At 41.2% G+C, this 26,946-nt stretch overlaps 1 protein-coding gene across 4 annotated transcripts; it reads right to left on the bottom strand.

The window, feature by feature from the left end:
- Nucleotides 1-882: 882 nt before the first annotated feature.
- On the bottom strand, nt 883-25,815 carry NAF1 (nuclear assembly factor 1 ribonucleoprotein). Of its 4 annotated transcripts, none has more exons than XM_064449778.1 (9): nt 24,313-25,815; nt 23,636-24,132; nt 21,526-21,667; nt 17,258-17,351; nt 13,466-13,548; nt 12,737-12,897; nt 8,964-9,015; nt 4,250-4,355; nt 883-1,589 (listed from the first exon to the last, which is right to left on the bottom strand). In XM_064449778.1, exons 1-9 carry the CDS (start codon nt 25,699-25,701, stop codon nt 1,171-1,173), a joined length of 2,943 nt encoding a protein of 980 aa, XP_064305848.1. In that variant the 5' UTR covers nt 25,702-25,815; the 3' UTR covers nt 883-1,170. The 4 variants fall into 4 exon arrangements, with proteins under 4 accessions (XP_064305848.1, XP_064305846.1, XP_064305847.1 ...); XM_064449776.1 differs by having other exon boundaries at nt 23,636-24,636; nt 24,673-25,815; XM_064449777.1 differs by having other exon boundaries at nt 23,636-24,888; nt 24,925-25,815.
- Between the last annotated feature and the right edge of the window lie 1,131 nt (nt 25,816-26,946).

Here is a 26,946-nt window from a genome sequence, read left to right as displayed (position 1 = left end):
TGTCTCCGTCCCACTGTTATTTTTCCTCCTTTTAAAATCTTTATGCAGTGTCAGGGTTTCCATTCTAGTCAGTCAGAGCCACTTCCATGGAGACTGAGGAAGTCTAATTGCAGGACTGACCCTTTGGACAGGTGGAGTTGTTGCAGGCCATCTTTGGTTGACAATTCCACCCCCCTCCTAGAAACAAGCTGGGAGAGTTAATGAACCTCTTAACTTCAGAAGAGACGTCTTTGACTATAAAAGACAATCAAGCTGTAATCTAGTACTATCTGCATTTTGGATACAAATTTAAACAAGGGAGCTCTGAAATGGCAAACTTTCTCTCCATGACAGGTCTGACAACTTCTTCCTAGAAAGGCTGACTACGTAGTCCATGTATCTATGGGAATTTCTGCAGTAGAAGCAAAGCAAGCTAGAGAAGTTATGCTGGTTTTTAATTCCCCATACCATGTAGTTTTACATCCTAAAAATAATTGCAAGACATCTAATCAATAAGTTGATCTTCCGCAGCTATTGTAGGACACCAAATCTGACAGTGTAATTCAGCTGCTGGTCCAAATTCTGACCTAGCTACTCCAGCTATTTAGAAAAGACCATCCAGCTCCAGTCTTTTAGTTAATATGAAACCAATGAAATATTAGAAGTTGCATAACAGGAACTTATACCTTATGTAAACAGCAGCAAACCTTGCTAAATTAGGTGTCAGACTAAGTTTCCGTGCAAGTACATTTCAGAATTTGCAGAAATAGAGAAAAACAGTTTAGTATAGCAATACATAACCACTCTAAAAATATTAAAATACCATCTATGCGACATCCTCATCACTATTAGACAGTAGTTTACATAAACTCTTAAATTACAGAATAGATTTCCACCACTACATACCAGTCTCCAAAAGACTTTTATTTATCATCCCACACTAATAGATATTATAAAAATAAACCATTATTTAATATTCTGTTATTTTTATCAGACAGTTTCCTTTCTTTGGAACAGAAAACATATATAGGAAAAAATAGTTTTCTATGGACGTCCCACAAAGCATCCAACTCTGCATTTGTCCAACTGATGGAAAAAACCGAAAGGTCTCCAAAATAAGGCAGTACAGTCTTGGCAGCCTGTTCTTTGTCCCTTTAAAGTGCAATGCTCCGTATGCACGTTTATGGAAACTTAGTAAGGCCTGAACTGAGGATGGCTATCTGGAGGAGGTGGAGGAGGTGGCGGTGGTGGTGGCGGCGGCAAGAATGGGTATGGTGAGTTGTACATGTTCGGGCCTGTCCAAATCATATTCAGATTTGAAGGTGGAAGGTAGAATGGATGCATCTCATCAACAGAACGAAAAACTGGAGGAAAGGTATACTGTTGCATCATTGGATTTTCTTTTCTTTGAGACTGTGGAAACATTGGAGATTCCTGATGTATCCTGTTGTCTGAAGAGTACAGCTGTGGTGGTCTTACTGGCTGTCTCAAAAAACCTGGAGGGCCTGATGAACGAGGAAATGGATCCCTGAAGAACCCTCTGCCACAGTAACCCCTTGAATGGCCTGAAGGAGGCTGTTGCATTGACTGATTTAGTCCTCCATTCTCACCTTAAACAAATGAAAAAGAAAAACACACAGTTTTAATATTATGTTGGAAAGATTAAGTTTAGTCCTTACAAATCTTTCAAGCTCAAGTCAAGGAAATTTGAAAAGTAAGCTTAACAAGTAATACAGGCAAATAATACATAAACAACAAAATAATACTGGCAAGCCTACTCTTTGGTAACTCCTCTTGATTGATTAGAGTAATATAGAAAGAATGACTGTAAGGGTTGCAAATTCAGTCATCAAAAAAAAGAAATTTCACTTTCTTCCCCTCCAGGCATTTTCATTTTATTAATGAATCATAGGAACACTCAAACTGTGAGTATTTTGGAAGCTTTGGTTTAAAACAAGATTCAAAAGCAACACATTTTAAAACTGAAGATAAATCAACACTGCATTACACCAAAGTTGTATACAGCTTTCAGACCTGAGTTGGATACTGCAGCACAGACACTGGACACAAGAAATTTTTAAAACTCGAATTAATAAAATTAACAAACTCTATCAGAAAAAAGGCAGCTCATACCTATAGCCAATTAGCTTTCAGCATTCATCTTTCAAAGATTAATTTTTTGCTGTACAGGTCACTATAAGCATATATTTAAGGTTCATAGCAAATGTACTGCCGCTTTGAATACATACCGTAAGAGTATTAATAGGATAAGTGCTATAAAATTAAGAGCACCAAAATATTCAAAGTGTTCCGAAGAGCTGCTAAGATATTCAAAAGGCTGTAGAATTTAAACAAAAACATGATCTCTAAAAGATTTTAGGACTAGAAGCAAAAAGGTGTTTAGGGACATAACACTGCATAAAATCACTGAATTTTAATAACCTATGCGGACCTAATCCTTGGCACTAGACTACATAGAAACATTTCCACTTTTGAAAGGCTAAGTCATAGAATCATCGAATCGTTAAGGTTGGAAAAGACCCTTAAGATCATCAAGTCCAACCACTAAAGTCTGGAAAGGTCGCTGGATACCCAAATTCCCATTCATTTTCATGGGGGATTAGGACTTAAGACTCCTTTGGTGTACACAGTCCTCTCAGAGTGAAAGTACTTGAGCAAATATTTTTGTTCTTTTTTCTCCTACCAAAGACCATAACAATGAGCCAATTTTAATATACTCAGACTTTTATGAAGATGCAACCAAGCAAAACTCCAGCTGAGACTGAGTTGGTGCCTCAAATGCCAGATATCCTTGTTGAATTCTGCAGCCAAACTAAAATGCACACAATGTCAATGTGTACCATGGTATTTACAGAAAAACACAGCAAATCATAACGCACACTCCCTTGACAGATTGAGACAGTTGCTCCTGTTGTGTTCTCCGTTATGGAACGGAGTTCAGTAACAGCCTGAGGAAGCCCTAGGCAAAGGCAAATCTGCAATAAGATGGCAGACTAAGGATATGGTGGAAAACATACCGTATGCTAGATAAGCAGAAAACAGGAGAGAAAATAACCATCAGCAATGAAGAGAAATTATGGCACAATTCATATCCTTCTCTTAAGGGAGAACCGCACAGGGCAAAAGCCAGTCCAAGAAAGATCACAGCTTTATTTAAAGGGTACAAGAGAGGGTTGTACTGTACAGGGTAAAATGGTTAACAGGACAACTACTGACTTCCCAGATGAAAAGGGGTTCAGTGGGGTGCAATATCTAGCAGCTTTACAAAAGGAAGAGCAGCAAACTCATGGAAGGAGTCAGTCCAAGAAAATCAACTGGGGAAAGCACTGCGCTGCAGACAGTTGAAGCAGCCTGATACGTAAGCAGTAGAGGAAGAGGGGAGGAGATGAGTCAGTAGTATTTAAAGGGAGTGGTACAAAAAGCGTGCGACAGAACCAGAGCAGCAAGAACAGAAAAAAAGGGTTGCAATTTATTCATCCAAAACAGGCACCAAAAAGCAGATAAGTTTTGTCAGTAGAGAGGCATGAGAGAAGACATAGGAAAATGTAGTTACTGCAAACAGAGCACAGCTGCAAGCATACACCTGGAACAGATCTATCAACAGCAGGAGAAAGGAAGGTGAAGAAGGCTATGTATATTATGAAAACCTATACATAGCCTGTTAAACTTCTATAGGTTTGTTTATCTACTGACTGTTAGGTAAACACAGGTTCTCAGCGGGCTACATAAGTAACACTTATTTTAAAGGAGTACTTATATGCCATGGGTGAGGAGAGGAAGAGCTTCCTTTTCAGATAGAGGAACAAATTCTCAATTTAAGACTTGTGCCTTCTCCCTCATTGTCAAAAAAAGCGGTTTCCAAAAATTGCACATAGCCTTCCTCTATCTTCTCCCTGCACGCAAAGGCTAAAGCTGAAGTTTGGCCCCCGATCACCCCTGCAATAAGCAAGCTCTAAACTCCAAAAGGCGGCATCTCTTCTGTATCCTCACTGTGTGTCAGCTGATGCTGCTGTAAGAGCCTTGAATCTCCTCTGACAACTGTCCTCTTCGTATACTACTTCCCCTTCCACAGTTTAATGGAAAAAACCTTCATTTTCGTTTTAAAATAAATTAAGGAACATAACCACAAATTCACAAATAACTTTGAAAATCACAGAAATACTGATTAAGTGTATGAAAGCTCAATCACTGAGACAGATTTCAAACTCAGTTTAACCAATACAAGCATTCTCACATAGCATTCACTCACTTGATGCATTTGTTTCTGATCTAAGTTTCTTCCTTCCTTGACTTTGAGGCTTCTTTTTCTTCTGTTTTGCCTCTCTCTCTTTTTCATCATCACTGAAATCCAAGGCCTGGTTACAAAATAAAAAAAAAAAATTAAAAAGAGACAACTAAGCCATATAAAGACTGCACAGATAACTTCAGCTCTAGCAATAATTCATTTAGAAAACAATCCATCCTGCATTCAGCTTAGAAGAAAGCTGCACTTTCCTATTTTGCATTCAAAGAGCCATCACATATTCAGCTGGCTTCTCAACACAATCAAAAACTTAACACTCCACAAATTTCTCATAGGACAATTATATAACTCTCAGTTATTCCTTCTGGTTTTCCTGAAAACAACAACGTTCAAGTACTCAACACAAAGTTTTGATTGCCTAGATGTTAGCAATAAAAAAATTTGAAATCTCTGGGGGACCTGGCTAGTTATTGCCAAGAAAAAAAAAAGTTTTTGAAGGGCAAACTGCAGACTAGGTGAATTAAAACATGGGGTTTTTTAAAAAAAAGTTAAAATTAATTTGGCAACCAATACTTAACTCATCACAGTTAAACTACTTAAAAATATCTAGTATAAAATTGTCACTAAATTTGAATATTCTGTATTATATTTAATAAACACTGTTCCTGTTAAACTTGCAATAGCAATGTCATTCCAAATGAATTTTCAGCTTTGGAGAATGTTGCCATTTACAATAGATTCAATGTCACTGCAACATCTTGTTCCTGTTACACAAGGTTTTGCTACCTTTCGAATCCTAGCTTACATTTAGAATGAGGACAAGTTATTAGTGAAAGGGAAGACATCTGTCAGCATAATTAGTTCCCTGAGAAACAGCTTGCTCATATGACTTAAAAGGGTTTGTTCCCACCCCCTCCTTCCCAATTCTGAAAAGAAGGGGTTTTCTGCTTACTGATATATATCTATAGCATATACAGAGCATGGATCTCAAAAACACTGCACCAAAGGCAGTGCTAAAAGCACGATATAAAAGTTAATTCTGAATACAACTATTTCTTCTACATACCGCATTATATTCTTACTCAAAAAAGCCACAAGATGATATATACCATGAAGTAAAATCTTTCACTAACTCCTGCTTTTCCTAAGAACTTCAGCATACCATTTCCAGTAGAGCAGAAATAACAGACAACAGATACCTTCTGCTGCCACCTAATTTTCACGTAACATTCCATAAAAGCTACCTCACAGAGAAATCGTAGTTATCTGCTCCTGATAGCCTCACAGCATACAGATCACTGTCATCCTGTGACCCCGAAAGATAAGGCCGAGATTGTATTACTGAGTCTACAGTTAAGCTGGGCTAATTACAAGCTTGCCAGAAAAGAAACACTTATATACCTAAAGTAGCAAGCATAAAAGGCCTAACATGGATTAATTTAATGTTCGTACAAAAATAAAGCTTCCCAGTATCACTGACTCCAGCAACTCCACGCAGTTTACTGCAGGAGCTGGCCAGAAAAGTTATAGAATCAGCTGCCAGCTGACAGCTGTAAGAGACAATTTAATCTACACCCTTGTCAACAGCTACCACCTTCACAGCAAAAGCTGCCTTCTGTCAGCTCATCACAGCCATCACAGTTTAGATATCTTAAGAGTTTACACTAAGTGCTAGAACTATCCAAAGATTATTCTAATTAAGGATTACAAGATGTTAGATGTGGTGTTTCCTCCAGAACAGAGCACACAGATGTATCACAAAGTCAGAACAGCCATAGAAAATAAGGTGTCATAAAAAGCAATCAAGCTTGTCCATTGATCGTCACCACTGATTTCACTCAAGCTTCCTTCCTAGAGTCAAGTACAGTGAACCTAAAGTTCCCGTTGTACTTTCAGATTCTAAACCTAAAGGTAACAGTATCATAATTAAGAATAAAATAATACCAACTTCGGAAAAGGCAATAAATCTGTATCTGCAGAAGACTTGACTGCCTGACTGTATTTAGCCGAATTTTAAAGTTACTTAGGTTCCTACAGATTCAAATTACACATTTACAAGCTTATCCCATGAACAGCTTTAAAAATATGACTAAGAAACAATGAGCTCACCATTAGCCAATAAGCACTTTGTGTCATCATCACTAGAAAATTGTTTGACAAAAGACAGCTAAGATTATCCAAAAGTCTAAGTATACAGAACCTTTCAAAGCTCTATTGATCACATACCTACAGTCCAATTCTATGCAATACTTCTAATACTCAGATGATGATTCCCTGGGAGATGATGTCTCCCCAAGAAAGGAAGGCAATTTAGAGTCACAACTGACAGACAAGCATTCTTTGAGAGAAGTTAACACTGCTCAGCTCAGTTCCATTTGTGGGAAGACAAAAAGTTATTATTTCAAAATGCATCATCTTCACCATAGTGGAAAAAGCAACGTTCTGCATTGACAGACTGATACATCATTACACGACCTACCTCCAAGCATAGAAAAGCCCATATTACAACATCTCTCCTTCAAGCCAGAACAACTGGCCTGGGAAAACGACTGTGAATGCAAAAATGTATACTGTCCCTCACAGCATGATACTGTCCCTCATAGATTCCTTCTATGTAAGTTGTCCAACTGTGGGATGCGCAGGTTCATGGTGTGCTGGGTGAAGAACTGGCTGAAGGGCAAAGCTCAGCTTGTCACCAGCAGTGCTCCTCAGGGTTCAATTCTAGGGCCAGTTCTGTTCAACGTATTTATCAACGATCTGGATATAGGAGTTGAATGCACCATTAGCAAGTTTGCTGATGATACCAAACTGGGAAGTGCTGTTGACTCTCTCAAGGGATGACGCCTTGCAGAAGGATCTAGATAGACTGGAGCATTGGGCTATGATTAATGGGATGAAATCTAACAAGTCCAAATGCCAGATCCTGCACCTAGGATGGAGTAACACCAGGGGAGAGAAGTGGCTGGAGAGGAGCCCTGCAGAAAGGGATCTGGGGGTGCTGGCTGACAGCAGGGTCAGTATGAGGCAGCAGCATGCCCTGGCAGCCAAGAGGGCAAACCACATCCTGGGGTGCAAACACACGCTATAGCCAGCCAGTCAACAGAGGTGTTTATCCTGCTGTATTCAGCGCTGGCATGGCCTCACCTCGAGTGCTGTGTGCAGTTCTGGGCCCCACAACCTAAGGATGTGAATGAAGGTCCTTGAATGCATCCAGAGGAGGGCAACAAAGCTGGTGAAAGGGCTGGGAAGAACGTCCTATGAGGAGCAGCTATGGGCTTTGGCCTTGTCTAGTTTGGAGAAAAGGAGGCTGAGGGACAACCTTATTGCTCTCTACAGCTTCCTGAGAGGGGGTGAAGTGGAGAGGGAGGTGCCGATCTCTTCTCCCTGGTGTCCAGTGATAGGACATTTGGGAATGGTTCAAAGCTGCACCAGGGGAGGACTAGACTGGGCATTAGGAAGCATTTCTTTACCAAGAGGGTGGTCAAACACTAGAACAGGCTTCTTAGAGAGGTGGTCAGTGCCCCAGGCCTGTCAGTGTTTAAGAGGCATTTGGACAATGTACTTCCTTAACAACATACTTCAACTTTTGGTCAGCCCTAGATTGGTCAGGCAGTTGGACCAAATGACCATTGTAGGTCCCTTCCAACTGAAATATTCTATTAGTCTATTCTATCAATTGGTTAGAAAAAAAAACCACCCCACAAACAAAAACAAACCCACAAACCCCACTCTATAATTAAACAGGAAAGGTAAGAAGCACATACTACATCACTTAGAACTATGCTAACTATGCAAGCTTTTGGAAGATTCAGAAAAAGCTGATAGAGAGTTCCCTTTACGATACTATCCCAGAAGCCTTGTGTCTACCAATTTCAGCTACTTTGGATAACATAGGCTTAAAGTAGAAGTTGCAAGGAAAAGTGTCTTGTGTTGAGCTAGAAAACAAATCTCATTAAAACACCTCAATAAAACTATCAGCCTTGCAATTCTTATTGAAGAAGAGAGTAGTCATGAAAAGTATAGTGAGAGTGGAGTTAAGGAGCACAGGCCAGGAAGCCTGGATGTCGCTGAAGAAATCTTTACAGATCCTACAGTAAATGATGTCAATGGTTGTGAAGAGCTCTCACTTCTACACACTCCTCCTGTGTGACTGCCTACGTATGGAAGAAGCTCATCTCTCATAAACCTAGTGTTTTATAATAGCAACCAGTAGGGAGATGTTATTAAGAAACCATTCAAAGAGCTCAACAGAGGTGGTGTCAAGTTAATCTAACAGAGCAGACAGTTTAAATACACAAGTAGTACAGTTTGCAGACTACTAGCAGGCCTTTAAAGACAATTGCTTGTGGCCAGGTAAAAGACAAAGCTGCAGTGAAAGAACAGCAAGGACAAAAATTCCCTAGTATAAACAAAACAAGCACTGCTACTCAAAGCCGAACATTCAGGTTGCCAAATATGTTCTCAAAGAACTAGACGAACTTAAGATCAAGATATGCATTTTCCCAATTGCAAAGAGCAAGCAGAAAAAGACAGCTAGTACTCTCCACATTCTGTGAGGCCTCTCCAAGAAAACCATAACCTTCTTTTCAATGAAGGAAAGTAGGTACATCCAACTCTTGCCTGCATAAAAGAAGTTAGTGAATCAGCTGACTTTGCACAGAAATTTTTCTACATATATCTTGTGTAATCAAAAACAATAAACAAAAAACCCTATAGTTACTTCAGGTGGCGGTTCTTGGTCATTCTTCCAAGATGCATCTGAACCTTTCTCCCTATAAGAAAAAACAAAACAAACCACAAATTAGAGAATCAAGATGAAGGAAGATGGTATAAGGAGGCTATGAAACATTTCATTTGAGTCACACAGCAGCAAAAAATTCCAAGTTAGAAATACTTTGTAACAGCTGTACTACAGCAAATAGGGTAACACTGTCTTCAATGTATAGTCTACACCAGTAGCTGTCTGTTTTAAAAGAGGCATTTGGTTTTTCATGTTTTTTCCAAATTAATAGTCATGTATGTGTCAACTTAGAACTTCACTACATACATCACTTAAGAATCTTCCTACTCTGAGTGAAGACTGAACATTTCACACAGCTAATATTAAGCTTTGATCAACATTTTCTCAACACATCCTTTTGAACCTGAATTGCTCACCTTAACTTTCTTATGCTAACTGCTGACTACAGTCATAAGCTTCTTATTCTTCTAGTTTCAGAATACCACTTAGAAAGGATAATGAGCTAGTCTAGTAGGACACTGTCTTTAAGTATAGCAAAGTGAATTCAGAGCCAAAAAAACCTCTAAGCTTGACTTAGAATTCTATTAATACAGTGTTAGCTAGATAATTAAGTTTCCTCTTCTATTTTGTTGTACCTATAAAATTAAAAAGGTAGAAAACATTTAAGGAAACAAAAACTCAATTGTCTTGCCCAACAAGCACCAAAATTAATTTGAAGTGGTATCATTTATTTCACCCACCACTTTAAGAACTTGACTAAAAATCAACTGATTTCTTTGATCAGCAACAAATTTGTGGAACAAATTTAAATTATGCTGTTAAAGTCTGTGGAAGGTTTTCCACACTGCTTGCAAGTTTGGTATATTTTGGTCTGAAATGTCAAGACAAAGCGCTTATCCAAACTACATAAAATAATGCAATATGGAGAATTGTTACTTGTGAAGTGGAACCATACAGTTAAAAACACAATGTTCAGTGTGAGAGGTCTTCAGTAAGTGCTCTAATAACCAAGGGAGTTTTTATGTATTCACCAAGTCCACAAAAATCAAGCACCAACAGCTACATCAAAGTACATAACCATCGACTCTAGGTAGCCTGGATTTAAGAGGCCCTTAGTCAAAGACTCCCTATGAGAATGCTGGCAAGCCATATAGAGGTGCTTTGTGTCTCACCCCCTAACCATAAAACTGAAGCTCAGTCTCTACATATCGCTAGAAAACCATAAAGACACACCACCTTTGTGATTATGAGCAAATCATATTAGCATGCAAGCCATTTTAAAGTTCAATTGAAAGGAAATGTTATAGGGAGGAACAGAAAGCAAGGGCTCTATATAAGTAATTTCTCAGCTGCAGAAATTCTACCTCTAAAATAACGAAAAGTAACACTTTTTTTAAAATTATGAACCAACTTCTTTGGTTTTTCCTCTTATTTTGGGAAAATACATGCCTGCCACACAATAAACTCCAAGACCTGTGGTCATTAGGCAATATGTAGTACTACTGACTGCAAAACTTAAACCTTTTAAGTTCTTCAGGCAGCTTATCTCACTGTCCTAAGAGAGCCTTCCCTTTTCAGCAAAACACAAAACACTTTTCATGCTGCAAGATACCCAATAATCTTTTGCATAGAACAAGATAGTAATTCTTCGATTTCTGAACTCAGATACTGTAAGATCTGGAAGTCTAACAAAAGGTGACTCAGGAATCATGAAAATACATGAGCTTCTTTAAAATTACTTTGTGTTTCAGGCAATACAATGCAAATCTTTTTTTACAACAAATTATTTTACATTCAAGAAGTTTTACACTACGCTTCCATTTATTTTGCTATAAAGTGTAAGGCTTATTCATAGCACTGCAACTTTGTACAATGCAAGCAGATTGCATGCCAGATTTCAGAACTAAGGTTTCTTTCCAATCTTAATCCTGATTCTTATTTTCCTTTTCAAAGTACCATCACCGTTTTGAGTAGCAGTTCTAAAACTTTAAGCCTATAATACTCTACAAGCCGGTCTGCACAGAGTCAAACTAACAAAAAGCAGAAAATAAAATCATTGGTCATGAAATTTGCAATCTGCTAAGGTCCAAATGCCTTCTTGTGAAGCACTGACCAAAGCTCAACTTTTCCACTCTCCATGCCATCTTCATTTCTTTATATAGACATTACAGCACAGATCAGAAATAAAAATTCTTTATCCTTTTTCAATGACACCAGCTTCAACAAATAGTACCAATTGCCTCACAAAAGCTCAAGAACCTTTACTGACAAAACTCGGAAATAAAGTATTGTTTCAGTGAAGCATAACTTAAGTCACATTATTCAGAAATTATGGTTTACATCAGATCACACAGGTGTTCACACTACTTATTTTAAAGCAGGGCAAAAAAATGCACTGTTCGGCTGCTCTGATAAGTCATTAAAGTGTGAAATAGCTTACCTAGTGTTCAATTTTGTCCCATATAAGACAGTAAAGCACTAGCAAAAGACAAATAGTTCCCAAAACTAGTTGTAAAGCACGTAACAAAACACAAGTCTTGCGTCTCAGATGCCGAGTACAGCACAGAGTTATTGATGTAGTAAGCAGATGACTGAAGCCTGTGCAGTTACTGAGCTAAGCAACAAAGTTTAATGGCACAAATCAAGGACCAGCTGGCATCAAAATGCTGCAGAAAAACAAACAAGCAGCAGAGTGAGAAACTGATCTATTTTGGTCTTCACTGAAAGGAAAAAAATATGCTTGTTGCTTTCACAGGATTAGGAAAGAAAGGGAGAAAAAAAAAAAAAAGACTCCTGCAGGGCTGGCCACATGCATGACTAAGAAAAAAATTACTCAGTATCAATACTGGCAGAGTTGCACTTAATGCAGACACCAATATTACTGGCTATAGTCAGAAAAAACTTGCAAGTCATATGAGAACTAATCCTAAAAAACAGACTAAGTCACTCTTAACTTACAGTTATTTCAGGCAATTATTCATCAGTAATTGGAACACTAACGTCTACCAGTCATTTATTAGGCTTTACTTCTTATTCTGTATCTTTGAGTACACTTCCTTTTAAATGGCAGCAAGTCCTATTTATAAATGCTACTTTCCTCAGGCAGACTGGGACACACAAATACTATAGAGAAGTTTCTGAACATCATACTACATTGCTAAGCAAATCCCTCCCAAATTTACAGCAGGTAATTTTCATATAGAATTGTTATTCTCCAACTGCACAATAGGTTTATTGATAATTGAATTTCAGTTCTGGCCTTATAACATGAAATAAAAATAGTAAATAAATACAAACTTGTTCAGAATTCAAACAAGTTTATTATAAGTTATGAAACTAAACAAGAATCTGCAGAACAACATCTGGAAAGTTCAGCTTGCAAAATCCATGCATGTGTATGTGTGTGAGAGGATGTGGGGGAGTGAAGTATCAATGAATTTTCTTCTGGTTATATTTTAGGTAACATTGCAACATGAAAAGAAAGCAAGCTTAATACATTAAATTGAATAAGAAGATATTATAAAGTTAGTAATTGTAACACTTTAGAAGCCTGTAGTTTACAGCTGCTCTCTACTGTTCTAAAAGGCAAAACCATACAACCTTGTTATTACAACACAGTTGACACTAAAAAAAAAATGTTTTAGGTCAAGCTTAGTCCTACAGTTTCTCACTCAAGGCTAAACTTTAATTCAGGATTTTTAGCTATGTTAAAAAATACATTATAACCAGACTAGAAAAGAAGTCAGACTCACTGTTTCAGTTTCTCTGCAAATATATACTGGGTGAAGTCCTCCACTGATGGAGCAAAATACATGCTATCTTGCACATTAATACCTTTTGCTTTGATATGCTCAGAGCTGTTAAATCTTAAAACGTAAAAGGGATGTAAAACAGGACCAAATATCTCAAATATCTGAAACACAAAACAAAATTCAAATGTTTAAATAAACCAACAAGAGCAGATAGCTAATTTCATTGTAGACTACCATGAAGCTTTAAGACACTTTGTGTTTAAGAAGTTTGATATATTTTCAAAATGCAGCATGAAATAGTTACTTTCATGCTTTAGTTTTATTACCACATCTTGTTTGACCATATATTTCCCCAGCTACTCTTTAAGTCATGATGTGGAAAAGTTCTCAAGTTGATTTTGCCTTCACCCCCCCAACTGCACTGTTATTCAAGACATCATACAGCTGAAAACAACCCCTCCCTCTCCACAAGCATAAAACGCATAAATTCTCATAAAATAGCAGAAACTCATCACACCTCGTAATTCTATAAGGATGCAATTAATTCCAACTTAGGAATTCTTGAGATTAAAAAAAAAAAATTACTAACAAGAGTCAAATGCACAAAGAAAACTACATATCAAGGAACCATTATCTTTAATTTAGTCAACTTCAACCCCACTTGTTGGAACATAAGATAATACTTTGAATTTTATATTAGAATAACAGGTATTTATGCTTTACACATACCTTTCCTGCTGCTTGCCGATCTTCTTTAAAAATTATGCTTTCCTCATTTACTGGAGGTAGGCCTCTCAGGGATTCAATTATTACTAAAATGGGGGGAAAAATCAGTTAGAACTTTACATTTCAACAGCGCTATGTAGTTAATTGCAGAGAAACTTAAAAAACCACTCCATTATTTGTCTACTAAAAGTTCATAGAGCTTCACCTGAAAACTCTTGCGCACACACAAAACTACTTACAATCATACACCCCTTCTCCAGTGATACAAGTGGTAAGATTTGCACTTGTTCACAGAATTATTGTTCTCTGGGGTTGAAAAAGAAAGGAGACCAGATGATAGGTACAAAAGAGATGTCTCAGATATGTATGTACGAGATACAAGTATTTACCTGGGATGTTTCTTAATTAAGTGCATAGCAGCAATAACCTGGTTTTTTGAGTGCAGATATATTCTGCCTTCTTAGTATTCCAAATGCAATTCTCCTTGGAAAAAAGAAAGGAGATGGCTATTCATTATAGCTTCCCCTAGTAAGTCATAAGAATCAGACCAGAACACAAAAGATGTCTGGCAGTCCAGTCACAGTAGCAACTGGTCATATAATTTATGTATGCTGACACACAATTTGAAATACATTTCTGCAGCTTAATGACATATAATAGTCTTACACTAATTCTGGCCCTAATCCATGACTAATGATGTAATGATGGTATGACTGGTGAGAGCGAGCAAGTCATTCTAGTAGATCAAAATATGAAATCTTAACACTTAAACACTTATAAATGGACACAGAATCATGTTCTTCGTTAAATACGTAATTTGATACACAGGCAACTTCATTTTTAGGTTTTCCAGATTCAGAGACATAAAGAGCTTATTCTTCACGGAAATCTTTAGAGTAGTTCACGTTCTTCGTTGGCTACAGTTCTCATTTGTTGCTTTAGTCTACAGAAATACCGGGTCTTCCTTTATATTCAGCAGGAATTATGTGTAAAGCTGTCAATACAGAGGCCTGGCAGCATTACACTCAAAAAAAGTTCTGATTCTGAAGGTAATCTTTTCTACCTCTAAAACAATGAGACGCTCAATTAAGCATTCTCAATGCTCCTCCATCATCAAATAAAGCCACTCAAGCACTTAGTGTCACTCATACTCCAACAAAAACTAACAAGATTATCACTGCTAAACTTACATAACAGGACTTAAAGCAATAAACATCTCCTCAAGCTAAAACTTCAGCTTTGCTACTATTTCAATCTGCAAACACCTTGTGACATGCCAAGCAAGCCTGTGACAATGCTGCAGGCTTAGTAGTCCACTGAATTTCAAGAGAGGTAGGAAAATCAGTTTATTTTGTGCCTACCTATAGGATAAAATAGTCAGTGAAAGAACCCAATGTGTTGCTTAACCCGCATGAGAAATATACCTTAGCCAAAAAAATAACAACCCTACCAACAAGAAACCCAAATCAAAAAAAAAAAAAAAAAAACAAAAAAAACAACACACCAAAACCTCTCAGAGAATCCTCTCAGTTTGACTGATCCAGTCTTCTAGTAGGCTAAGGAAAATATTCTGAAAATAAGTCATGCCAGTCCCATGAAACCCAGGAGAAACATTATCACCCACAGCCTATTTGACTTATAGCTCCCCTACACCAACCCACCCCAAATCCTCAGCTTCTACTCTTCCATGGCCCAAAGCGCAGTCCCAGAGCAGGTTTCTCATATATACCAAAGCTATTTACTTTCCAGGCTACAACCCACACAGTGAATTTCTCTCTTCTCTTCAAGTTCTTTGAAGCAAAAAACAGCAAAAGTTCTGTTAAACCCTGATATACAGAGCAGAAGTTAAAGTTCACAGAAAGTACTGTCCTCTTGCTTTTAGCTAGTATGAAGCAAGCATAAACCTATACTGTTCTAGCCTTAAATTCACCTCTCAGTATGAAGTAGCCACCTTACAGGTATCACGCATTGCAGACTGATGTGCTTGGAAGCTTGCTGCAAAGAACAGCAGAGATTTCTGGTATGTCAAAAGGACAGAAAACATCCAGGATTCTGATTGTTGTGCCAAAATAATATTTGTGATCTCCAAATGAGACCTCAAATTCTCACATACTAGACACAAACCTGGTATACACAGGTATCAATTTAGTTCAAAATTCAAAAACCAATCCGCAAACAGCTCAGAGTCCCTAACATGGCCACAAATCAACTGAATCTGAGGCCACTCAGACACCTGCTTCCAGAAGACCTTAAAAGAAAGGGAAACATGTAGAAAGAGGAAGTCATAAAGCAAGGCAGTAAAAGCAGAATAACACAGATATCTTGGGGTTTTATTCCATCCTTATGGCCTCTTTTCATGTATGATTGTTAGTCTGTTTTCTAACTTTCACCAACAAATCTAAATTCAACAATTCGTATACTTCAGTTACATGAAGTAAATACAGACTCAAGAATTCACCAATCAGTAAAATGGCAGGACTTCAAAAGATGATACACACCAAGGAGGATTAGAAATTACGGACAGTTTTTGAAACAGAAGTCTTTAAAATCAGCCTTGTTTATACATTCACATACTAGCTAAAAAATAATTGCACACTATGATTCAACCGTTCCTCTTTTAACTTTTTTTCAAACTATTATTTTAGCTGAAAACAGCCTTCTTAAGTCCCCGTTATTATCAATAAGCAAGCAAAGGCAAAATAGAAGACGACAATGATCAGATTATTCCACACTCTCAAGCCAGCTTCCTGCACATGGATGAAATTAAACCAACACCACCAAAAAGAACACTGTAAAGGAATTGCCTGTATTACCTGCAGTCTTTTACAATAAAAGAAAATTTAACAGCAAAGGCTATTTACTTTAATTCTTTTGTACCACACTCAACATAAATACTTTTACTTCAAAATTGAAGTTGATTTCTAATTTTCAGAAGTAAATTGCTTTGAAAGCAGTTCAAGCAGAATGGAACACTTGAAATAAGCTTAAACACAAACACACTATGGCTATTTTATTAATACCAGCTTCAGCAAAACTTTAATTTCACATACTGAAAACTGAGGTCGCAGGTAGGTCTGAAAAGATCCCTAAATGCATGTTGCCTGCAGCTAAGTTTACATCCATTCTATGTCTCAATCCCATTATCTTACCCTCCAGCACCTATATATCGCATTAGTCATCCTGTCCTATGACTGCTGACACTGGCAGCTTGTATTTGGTCAAGGTGCCAGAAGTGGAATGAAGGGCCAGGGGGAAGAAAGAAGAAAATACATAATATACCAATTACCCAAGCACTGCTACACTGGCTAAAGAAGTTAATGTATATATGAGGACAGCACGAAGACTTACAAGCACGCACGTGGGACTGCATAGTATTGCATCTGTGCTTTCAGCTATACACTCCTGTATCTTCACAGATAATTCAATTATAGTATGTACAACTGGAAGATTTCTTAAAATACTGCAAATAGTCAATCTTATTGTTGCCAGAATTGATATAGAGATCACAATACACGATGAAAACAGGCTTTTTAAATTAAAAAAATTGGAACATGAAAGTCACACAGAAACACATGCATAATAGTCATACTATCTCACATCCTTAGAAGATGTAAGCCAACTAAAAGGGAATTCAACACAAATGTCATTTGGTAGTCAGAGTTCTCATTCAGCAGGCCTGCTACCCCCCGAAATAGAATGCTGCAGTACTGACACTTTGAGGAAACAGTTAAGTACACAATTAATAAAGAGACAGACAGAAAATATCTTAATTCATAGCAAACATCTCTTGCCTACCTAGCTGCTCGATGATGCTGGAAACTGTTCCAAAGAGCTTCAGTTCTACATCACCAGGCAGAATTATTGATAAGTCTTCAACAGGAGGCAATTCCTGAAAATACCAAGTCAGTTTTCAGAATATAATTTTGTCGCACTATGACATTCATCACTTTGTTGCTGCTTAAATTTGACAATCAGAAAAACCTCCTAGCATTCAGAAGATTTAATAAAAAAAAAATCTAGCGTCGTTTGCCTCTTAGAATAATTCTAAATGAGCTCATCATCTTGGGGGAATGTCACTTTTGAAGACAACTTTTCTATTGAGATGCTAGTCTACATATTTCCATTGCAACTAAAGTAGAAGCCAATTTTACTCAGCTGGAGAAAACTAACAACTGATAGGCATTTTGTTCATTTTTTTTGAACTTTCAAGTTAGATAAATGAAGTTCAGTGTAGACCACAACAATTAGATAATCAGTAATCAAAAACTCAGACAACCTGTAACCACAATCAGTGTATGACAGTACAAAAATGTACACAGCAAGAGATAAAATAGTATGAAATATACCAGAAATGTATCATCTGATTTGACAAAATGGTGTCTGTCCATTTATGCCATGACTCAAACCATTATAGAAGATGTAAAGATCACAACAACCTATACAAAGAAAATAATTTTTAGCTAAAAGCTGCATTTGATACAAGAGGACAGTCACAGAGAACACTTTGGAAAACAGCACCAAACTTCAGATATACAAGAGTACTGCACAAGCAATATTCAGATTAAACTTTTTTCCTCAAATGTAAGCATCAAAGTCTCCTACAAAAGGCTGATTAACATTGAACTCATCACCTACCTTCAATTTACCCATAAACTAATATTTCTAGGTATATACTATACTGCTACGAATATACTATACTGCTGTGAATTCAATATGGGCTATATGGAATACAAGGTAAACACAACTAGAATAAGAATTATCTTCAACTTCTTTTGAATTTGGAGGTAGAGTCCAAATATTACCACTAAACTGGACTTCTAAAGGCCATCGCCAGAAATAAAATCCCTCTCAAATAGAAGAATTTTATCCTGTCTTATGAAAACTTCACCTGATCATCTTAACAAGAGTGCTTGGCAAAGGCTTCTAGAGCAACTCAAAGACCAAAAAGAGGCCAAGACTTTCCCAGATCATATAGTACAGTGTTAAAGCCAAAACATTCAGATAGAAACATCACACCCTTCTACAAGACAGTAAGTTTTCCAACACTAAACCAGTTCCACTGCTAAGACTTAATTGAATCATGAATGCCACGGCAAGTCAAAGGCCAAAGACCAGAAAGAAGCAAGCTAAGATTTTGATTATAAATCTCAACTTGGTAAACTGTACCATCTGTCATACTATATATGCAATACCTGCCAATCCTACACTTCAAAGAAGGAGGTTTCTAAAATAGTTCCATTAACACTCCTTAATACATGCACATTTTTTCCCCTAAGCGCATATTCCAGTTAAATACTTCCTTTAATCTTTTGTTTCATCTTTGACACATGCTTTAGCAAGTTAGCTATTATTGGGGACTTTTGGGTAAAAGACTAATAATCACGTTTCATTTTTAACAGATACATTTTGATTTTCAATTCAATTGTATTCCCTCAAATTTACATAAGACAATCTACAACATTTTTGCATAACTAATTCTATTACTGTAGAATGACTTAATACAAGATATGGTAAATAATGTAGCTGCTAGAACTTCAGTTCTTATTAATTATCAGTGGCAAAAAGCTATAGCTTTGCTAAACCAATGAAATTAAAAGGAAGAAAGTGTTTTGCAGACACTTGGACTTGAAGCTAGTAAACTAAGGAGACAAAAGAGCAGATCAAGAAAGCATTTTCAGACTAACATGAATTTTATTTAACTAATTGAGATAAAAGGTGAATAAAACCTGATAAGTACATCTCTTTGAGCAAGGACTAAGTCCAGTGCTTAAAAAATGTTGTCATAGAAGCATTTATAATGGTTCTACTATTAATCATACTTCAAAATGAAGCCCACAAAAGTAGAAATTGCACTGATGTTTTACTCCTTCAGAACACAACATTATGTGTGTTTCTGAATCTTTGATTAATTTAAGGATGTGCCAGTTTTGGCTGGGATAGAGTTAATTTTCTTAGCAGAAGCTAGTATGGAGCTGTGTTTTGGATTTGTGCTGAAAACAGTTCTGATAACACAGGGTGCTTTTCATTACTGCTGAGCAGTGCTCACAGGGTCAAGGCCTTTTCTGCTTCTCACACCCCCCCACCACTGAATGGGCTGGGGGTGCACAAGAAGCTGGGAGGGGACACAGCTGGGACAGCTGACCCCAACTGACCAAAGGGATATCCCACGCCATATGACATCATGTCAGCATATAAAGCTAGGGGAAGAAGAAGGGGGAGGAAGTGCTCCAGGGGCCAGAGCAGAGATTCCCTTGCAGCCCCTGGAGAAGACCCTGGTGAGGCAGGCTGTCCCCCTGCAGCCCCTGAAGATTAACAGTGGAGCAGATATCCATCCACCTGCAGCTTCTGGAGGACCCCATGCCAGAGCAGGTGGATGTGCCCAAAGGAGGCTGTGACCCCATGGGAAGCCTGTGCTGGAGCAGGCTCCTGGCAGGACCCATGGAGAGAGACACCCACACTGGAGCAGGTTTGCTGGCAAGACTTGTGACCCTGTGGGGGACTCACACTGGAGCAGTCTGTTCCTGAAGGACTGCACCCCATGGTGGGGACCTACGCTGGAGCAGTTAATGAAGAACTGCAGCCTGTGGGAAGGACTCACATTGGAGAAGTTAATGGAGAACTGTCTCCGATGGGAGGTACCCCAAGCTGGAGCACAGGAATCTCTGCTCCACCACCTGGAGTACCTCCCCCCTCTCCTTCTTCTCTGACCTTGGTGTCTGCAGGGTTGTTTCTCTCACATATTCTCAGTCCTGTCTCTGGCTGCAACTGCACAGGTTTCCCACCCCCCACTTCCTAAATATATTATCCCCAAGGAGCTACCACCTCATTCATGGGCTCGGCCTTGGCCAGCAGCAGATCCCTCTTGGATCTGGCTGGGATTGGCACTATTGGACATAGGGGACACTTCTAGCAGCTTCTCACAGAAGCCACCCCTGTAGCCCCCACCACTACAAAAACCCTGCCACGCAAGCTCAATACTCAGGGATGAAAGAATATCCTAAGAGCTTTTCTTCACTCCAAGTGTCTCTAGAGCAACAGTTTTAAGAATTGGCAACATACTTCCATCTGTTGTTGCTACTACTAATGTGTGTCAATGCCTTAGCCTTTCCAGGCAATCACCTAGCACTTCATTACAAACTCCTACAGAGCACTGGAGCAAAGATAAATGTATGTAAATGTATCTGCTCTTCCAAGTTGGTTTTTTTCCCTCCACTTTTCTAATAACTTCTTGTACCCTTTACCAGACTTGTTTCTCATTCCAGAAAGCATTTTTTATGAAGGGAAGAGATCTACAGAACAACAGATAAATATACACTGTTGATGTAAATTGACATTACAGTGTTATATTATCTTTTTATTTATAATCCATTACAAATGATGCATAGCTAATCATCCATTAACAGCTTATGACTAAAACTCATTCCTTTAAACCTCTTAATTTTGAGATAGTGAGGAATAATGGCAGCAATACTTAATGAGTTATTTATGAGAACCAAAACCAGGAGACAGTTTCTTGATGCAAATTAAGGCTCTGATCTGCAATACATAAAACTGCTATAACAAAAATTGCAGAACACCAAAAATACAAACCAGTTCTACTCAAGCAAAATTATTAGCATGGTCATAGAAGAAATGCAATCTAAACCTCTAGGAGACTTAATACAACTTTTGAAATTTTTACCTCAAGGCTAAACTTTTTAAAGTATGTCTGCAAGACCTACCAGACCTTCAAGTCCCTCACATAGAGAAAGGATGATGAAAGCCTTCAATACACAAACAAAGAATGTACTAAATATCCAGAATTTTATCCAGAAATTTGTTTTCATTAATTACAGCTGTGATTTTATATAAATATGAACCTAAAATGAGCTGTGAAACTCACTTCAGAGTGGTCTTAATATACTGAAAAATAAGACATTTTAAGTTATTAACTGTACTATACCTGAACTAGTATAAAAATGTATATTCAATCACTAGGTATTGCAATCACTTTAAAATATAGTAAGTTAAAATATTTTAAACGGGTTACTAGAAAAAGGTTTAAAAGAACACATTGTACTTACATCAGTAGGCAACTCATCTTTTATTTTAACACAGTAAGATCTGTTATCCTTCTCATTTGGATGACTGTCTTCATCAGATACTGTTGAAGAAGAACACGAAGAGGAGGATGTAGTTGATGATGAACTATCTGAATCCGTATCACTGAATAAAACAAATATGGGGGTTAGAATATAGGCTTCTACATTATGGATGAAAAGAGTGGCTAGATTATACGTTACTCAAATACCTTTGGTTACCAGATATGTTGTTCTTAAATGTACACATTTGTATACAGAACAGCAGCTATCTTTTCTAAACCTACAAGCCCCTGGACAAGGTCCTTAAATAAAAAACAATATCTCAGAAGAGTAGTAGCTGCGGCAGTTCAGAGCAAATGCTAACAACTACAGAGGCTCATTTGGCTTCCCACTTTTTCACTACTGAATGGTGCATGTGGCATGAGAGCAATCACCTCTAAGTTTATCTAGTCTGGTTTCTCCCACTGGCTACCCCATGCAAAGGCCCAGCACCAGCATAACTCCCTTTGTCAGACATACACAATAGTCAGTTTGGGACATACGCTTCCTTGTTTTGGAAGCGAAATGAGACATTAGAGTGTCAGAAGGATCACTTCAGTATAGTACCTAGACAAATACAGCCAAATTAGGACCATAACATCTATGCACTATCAGCATACTTCCATTTTATGCACCACTTAAGTTCCCAGTATTGAACATCACTTGACATAACCAAGCACAAAAAGAAAATTTCAAAGGTAATACATTAAACCACCTTCTATAGCTCACAGTCACTCTTCTCATGCAATCCCAACATTAGCATAAAGCTAAGTGAAAGTCAAGAAAATACTTATCACAAGCAATGCATCTTGCACCAGGAAGTGAAGATTTCTAATTTTTGCAGATAAAAAGGATTAGTTTCATAATTCATGGCCTGCCTGAATTCCCCTAATACATATTCACACAAATTAGTAATGGACCCTGGTGACTGAAAAAACCAAGTTACAAGCTTTACACAAAAATACATCGAGACAAGCAAACTTTTGTAAAATTCCATCTATCCTTTCTTACCTGATCTGGCTGTTAACAAAACAGCATTTAGAAACAAAGTGATAAGTAAAATACAAAAGACACTCCCTTCTAGATTCTTTCCTATTACACTGGCTCCTTCACAAGCAAATGGATGGCTTCGGTTATCTGTTGCTGCATTTTTGTCTCCTATCAGCATTTGTTGGAAAAGTCAAAAATTAAGAGCACCTCTCCAAATAAACCTTGTGAAAAAGACAAATATGGACTTCCTGGAACAAAATCAACATAGCAGAAACACAAAAAACTGTCAGACTACCAGAGACGAATCAGTGAAAGGAAGGGAAAAAAAAAAAAAGGAAAAAAGTGTGAGATACAAGTAGACATAAGTTAAAGCTATCAAAATTTTGTCTTTAATATTCATCTGAGCATCAGCACAACATATTTTGGAAGCAAAAAAGACTACAGGTGAAGAAGCCCTTGACATAGGTCAGGAATTTAACTCTCCATCACTTCATGACGTTCTAGGAGAACTTTGAACTCAGCAAGAAGTATTTCCAAAAATCAAGCTTTAACCCTTAACTGTTAATGAAGACCCTTAGACTTCATTTCAGCCTCCACTAGTTAAGAGGAGCACATATCCATCCTGTTGCAATGGCCCGAGAAGAAAACAAAACTCTCTGAAACTGAGAGTGTGTGGAGGCTTCTAAGATTGAACCAGAGCCCACATCTAACCAAAGTTACCTGTCACCAACTAAACACCTTCAAACAGTCACAGTGTCCCAACCAGCTGTGATGCTCTACAGGCCACCGCCACCAAATTCATGTTTTTGTTAAATCCTATACCCTTACAGTCATTCTGTTGGATGTTTATTAACTCAGTAAAACTCCTAGTGAAATATAACTGAAAACGTCATGTTTAATGGGAAAGAGAAAGCCATAGAAGCTGAAACACTGGGCCAGGGCGAAGGGCCAGACCCGGACACCCTGCAGGCCAAGCCGAGCCATCCGGCCAGAGGTGCATAGGCACCACTGCCTCAGAGGCCCCAGGCCCATGGAACTGCCCAACCCCTGCAGCCTAACCCACCTGTCCGAGTCGGAATCCGAGGACGAGGACGAGGCAGCAGCATGTGGCACGCTGGGACTGGCTGGCAGCAGCAAGGCCTGGTCTGCCCCACAGGTCTCCCGGGGGCATGGGGACCTCGCTGCCCACACCGTGCTGGTGGCCTGACCCCCGCCTGGAGACTCCTCCATATACGCCTCCTGGCCTTCACCCCGAAGCCCCTCCACAGTCACCTCCTGGCCTTCACACCGAAGCCCCTCCACATTCGCCTCCTGCCCCTCGCCCCGAAGCCCCTCCACATTCACCTCCTGCCCCTCGCCCCGAAGCCCCTCCACATTCGCCTCCTGCCCCTCGCCCCGAAGCCCCTCCACATTCGCCTCCTGCCCCTCGCCCCGACGCCCCTCCACATTCACCTCCTGCCCCTCGCCCCAACGCCCCTCCATATTCACCTCCTGCCCCTCGCCCCAAAGCCCCTCCATATTCGCCTCCTGCCCCTCGCCCTGAAGCCCCTCCACGGTCGCCTCCTGCCCCATGCCCAGAGGCCCCTCCATATTCGCCTCCTGCCCCTCGCCCCGAGGCCCCTCCATATTCGCCTCCTGCCCCTCGCCCCGAGGCCCCTCCATATTCGCCTCCTGCCCCTCGCCCCGAAGCCCCTCCATATTCGCCTCCTGCCCCTCGCCCCGAAGCCGCTCCATATTCACCTCCTGCCCCTCGCCCCGAAGCCCCTCCACGGTCGCCTCCTGCCCCATGCCCAGAGACCCCTCCACGGTCGCCTCCTGCCCCATCCCCAGAGACCCCTCCATATTAGCCTCCTGCCCCATGCCCAGAGGCCTCTCCATATTCGCCTCCTGCCCCATGCCCAGAGACCCCTCCATATTCACCTCCTGCCCCTCACCCCGAAGCCCCTCCATATTCGCCTCCTGCCCCATGCCCAGAGGCCCCTCCATATTCGCCTCCTGCCCCATGCCCAGAGGCCTCTCCATATTCGCCTCCTGCCCCATGCCCAGAGGCCCCTCCATATTCGCCTCCTGCCCCTCGCCCCGAAGCCCCTCCATATTCACCTCCTGCCCCATGCCCAGAGGCCCCTCCATATTCGCCTCCTGCCCCTCACCCCGAAGCCCCTCCACATTCGCCTCCTGCCCCTCGCCCTGAAGCCCCTCCATATTCACCTCCTGCCCCATGCCCGGAGACCCCTCCACATTCGCCTCCTGCCCCTCGCCCCGAAGCCCCTCCATATTCGCCTCCTGCCCCTCGCCCCGAAGCCCCTCCACATTCGCCTCCTGCCCCTCGCCCCGAAGCCCCTCCATATTCACCTCCTGCCCCTCGCCCTGAAGCCCCTCCACGGTCGCCTCCTGCCCCATGCCCAGAGACCCCTCCATATTCGCCTCCTGCCCCTCGCCCCGAAGCCCCTCCATATTCACCTTCTGCCCCATGCCCGGAGACCCCTCCACATTCGCCTCCTGCCCCTCGCCCCGAAGCCCCTCCATATTCGCCTCCTGCCCCTCGCCCCGAAGCCCCTCCATATTCACCTCCTGCCCCTCGCCCCAAAGCCCCTCCACGGTCGCCTCCTGCCCCATGCCCGGAGGCCCCTCCATATTCGCCTCCCGCCCCTCGCTCGGGGGCCACTCCATGGTCACCTCCCGCCCCTCGCTCGTGGGCTCCTCCGTGCTCGCCTCCCGCCCCTCTCCCGGAGGCCCCTCCGTGCTCGCCGCCCGCCCCTCGCCCGCCGGCCACTCCTTGCTCGCCGCCCGCTCCTCTCCCGGAGGCCCCGCCGTGCTCGCCGCCCGCTCCTCTCCCGGAGGCCCCGCCGTGCTCGCCGCCCGCTCCTCTCCCGGCGGCCCCGCCGTGCTCGCCGCCCGCTCCTCTCCCGGAGGCCCCGCCGTGCTCGCCGCCCGCTCCTCTCCCGGCGGCCCCGCCGTGCTCGCCGCCCGCTCCTCTCCCGGCGGCCCCGCCGTGCTCGCCGCCCGCTCCTCTCCCGGAGACGCCTCCATGCTCGCCTCCTGCCCCTCCGCGCCCGCCGCCGTGCCACCAGTGCCAGTTTCCAAGGCCAGGCTCTCCATCTGCGCCACCACCTCCATCGGCGCCTCCATCTCGGCACCTGCGGCGCGTGCCTTAGCCGCCCCACGCGGCCCGCGGCCCTGCCCCCAGTCCCACGCTACTTCCCGTCGCCCCGGGGCTGCCTGGGCCCGCCTGGGCCCGGTGAGGGACGGGGCGCATGCGTAGGCCAGGGAGAGTGCGCCGGGAGGGACGGGCCTTCCCGTGACGTGGCGTGGTGGGAGGGCACGAAGTGGGAGGATTGCGGAGGGGCGGGGGGACTGCTTAGCCCAACGGCTGCCCGGCGGAGCGGGCGCGAGGCGGCGGTGGCCGCCTCTTCAGTGCCGGCGTGGTCTGGGCCCGTTGTTAAAATAAGCGTTCAGTTAAAGCCTGGTGGAAAGTAATGAGTTCTGTCATCGTTCTTAAAGTCTGGTTTACTTAAGTCTTGGTGCTAATAAATTTTATGGTTAACTTAAAACAAACACTGCATTTTTTGTTTTTGTGAGGCTTGCCTGAAAGACAAAGCTAGAGGTCATTGCTGCTCTTGCATTGGGATGGATTAGTCTTGGTATTTCATAAATATGCTGACAACACACAGAAGATTCATGTAGTTGAAATTAAGAAAAGCTCTATGGTATTAAATTACTACAGCATGCCTAACCCTCCTGTAGCAACCCTACAGTAATACCTGCCCTAATACCTATACTACCTCTACAAAACTTAACCGCATCCTTAGGATCACCAAACCATTCACTGCAACATAAATGTCTGTTTCTATTTCAGGTTCACCAAAAATACCCCCTGCTTCAGAGCTTGAGGGTTTTTTGGTGGGTGTCCAATGCCTGACACAACTCTGTGGAGAAGCCTGTCGCTGCATTAGTCTTTCCTCTGGTCACCCAGGGGTCTGGCCCACATAGTGTCCTCTCCTGGAGGAGAGAACGGAGGAATTTCCCCGGCCCTACCCCAGCTTCTACGTGTTTGGGAACTTAGAGCTCCTCCCCGTGACAATAACTCCAGAGGCAAGATATGCATCTTCTGTTGAACACAATTTAATTATGGCAAAACCCCAAAGACATTTCAAAGACAAGCATCATCTGGAGGTGGCCGTGACTGTGAGCCTGCAAACAAGCCCCTTGACCACAGACCCTGAACTGCAGCCTGGCAGCTGTGCTCCTGCCCCGACGCTACGTGTTCTGGGCCACCACAGAGCTTCAGCGCCCTGTCCTTTGGACTGGCTTCCAAATGACACACTGAGGCTGTCTTTGCTCCCAGGCAGCAGGGTGAGCAGCAGTGTGCAATGT

Source organism: Phalacrocorax carbo, chromosome 4 (genome assembly GCF_963921805.1).
Source record: "Phalacrocorax carbo chromosome 4, bPhaCar2.1, whole genome shotgun sequence".
NCBI lineage: Eukaryota > Metazoa > Chordata > Aves > Suliformes > Phalacrocoracidae > Phalacrocorax > Phalacrocorax carbo.
This window is presented reverse-complemented; position numbering and strand designations above follow the sequence as displayed.

What these genes read in the sequence shown, in the direction of transcription:
- NAF1 (XM_064449775.1), bottom strand. Translation starts at nt 25,701, where the DNA reads ATGGAGGCGCCGATGGAGGTGGTGGCGCAGATGGAGAGCCTGGCCTTG. An exon ending in TCGGATTCCGACTCGGACAG is followed by an intron (nt 21,668 to 23,635) that starts GTGGGTTAGGCT and finishes TGTTTTATTCAG; the next exon opens with TGATACGGATTCAGATAGTT. An exon ending in AAGATGAGTTGCCTACTGAT is followed by an intron (nt 17,352 to 21,525) that starts GTAAGTACAATG and finishes TGGTATTTTCAG; the next exon opens with GAATTGCCTCCTGTTGAAGA.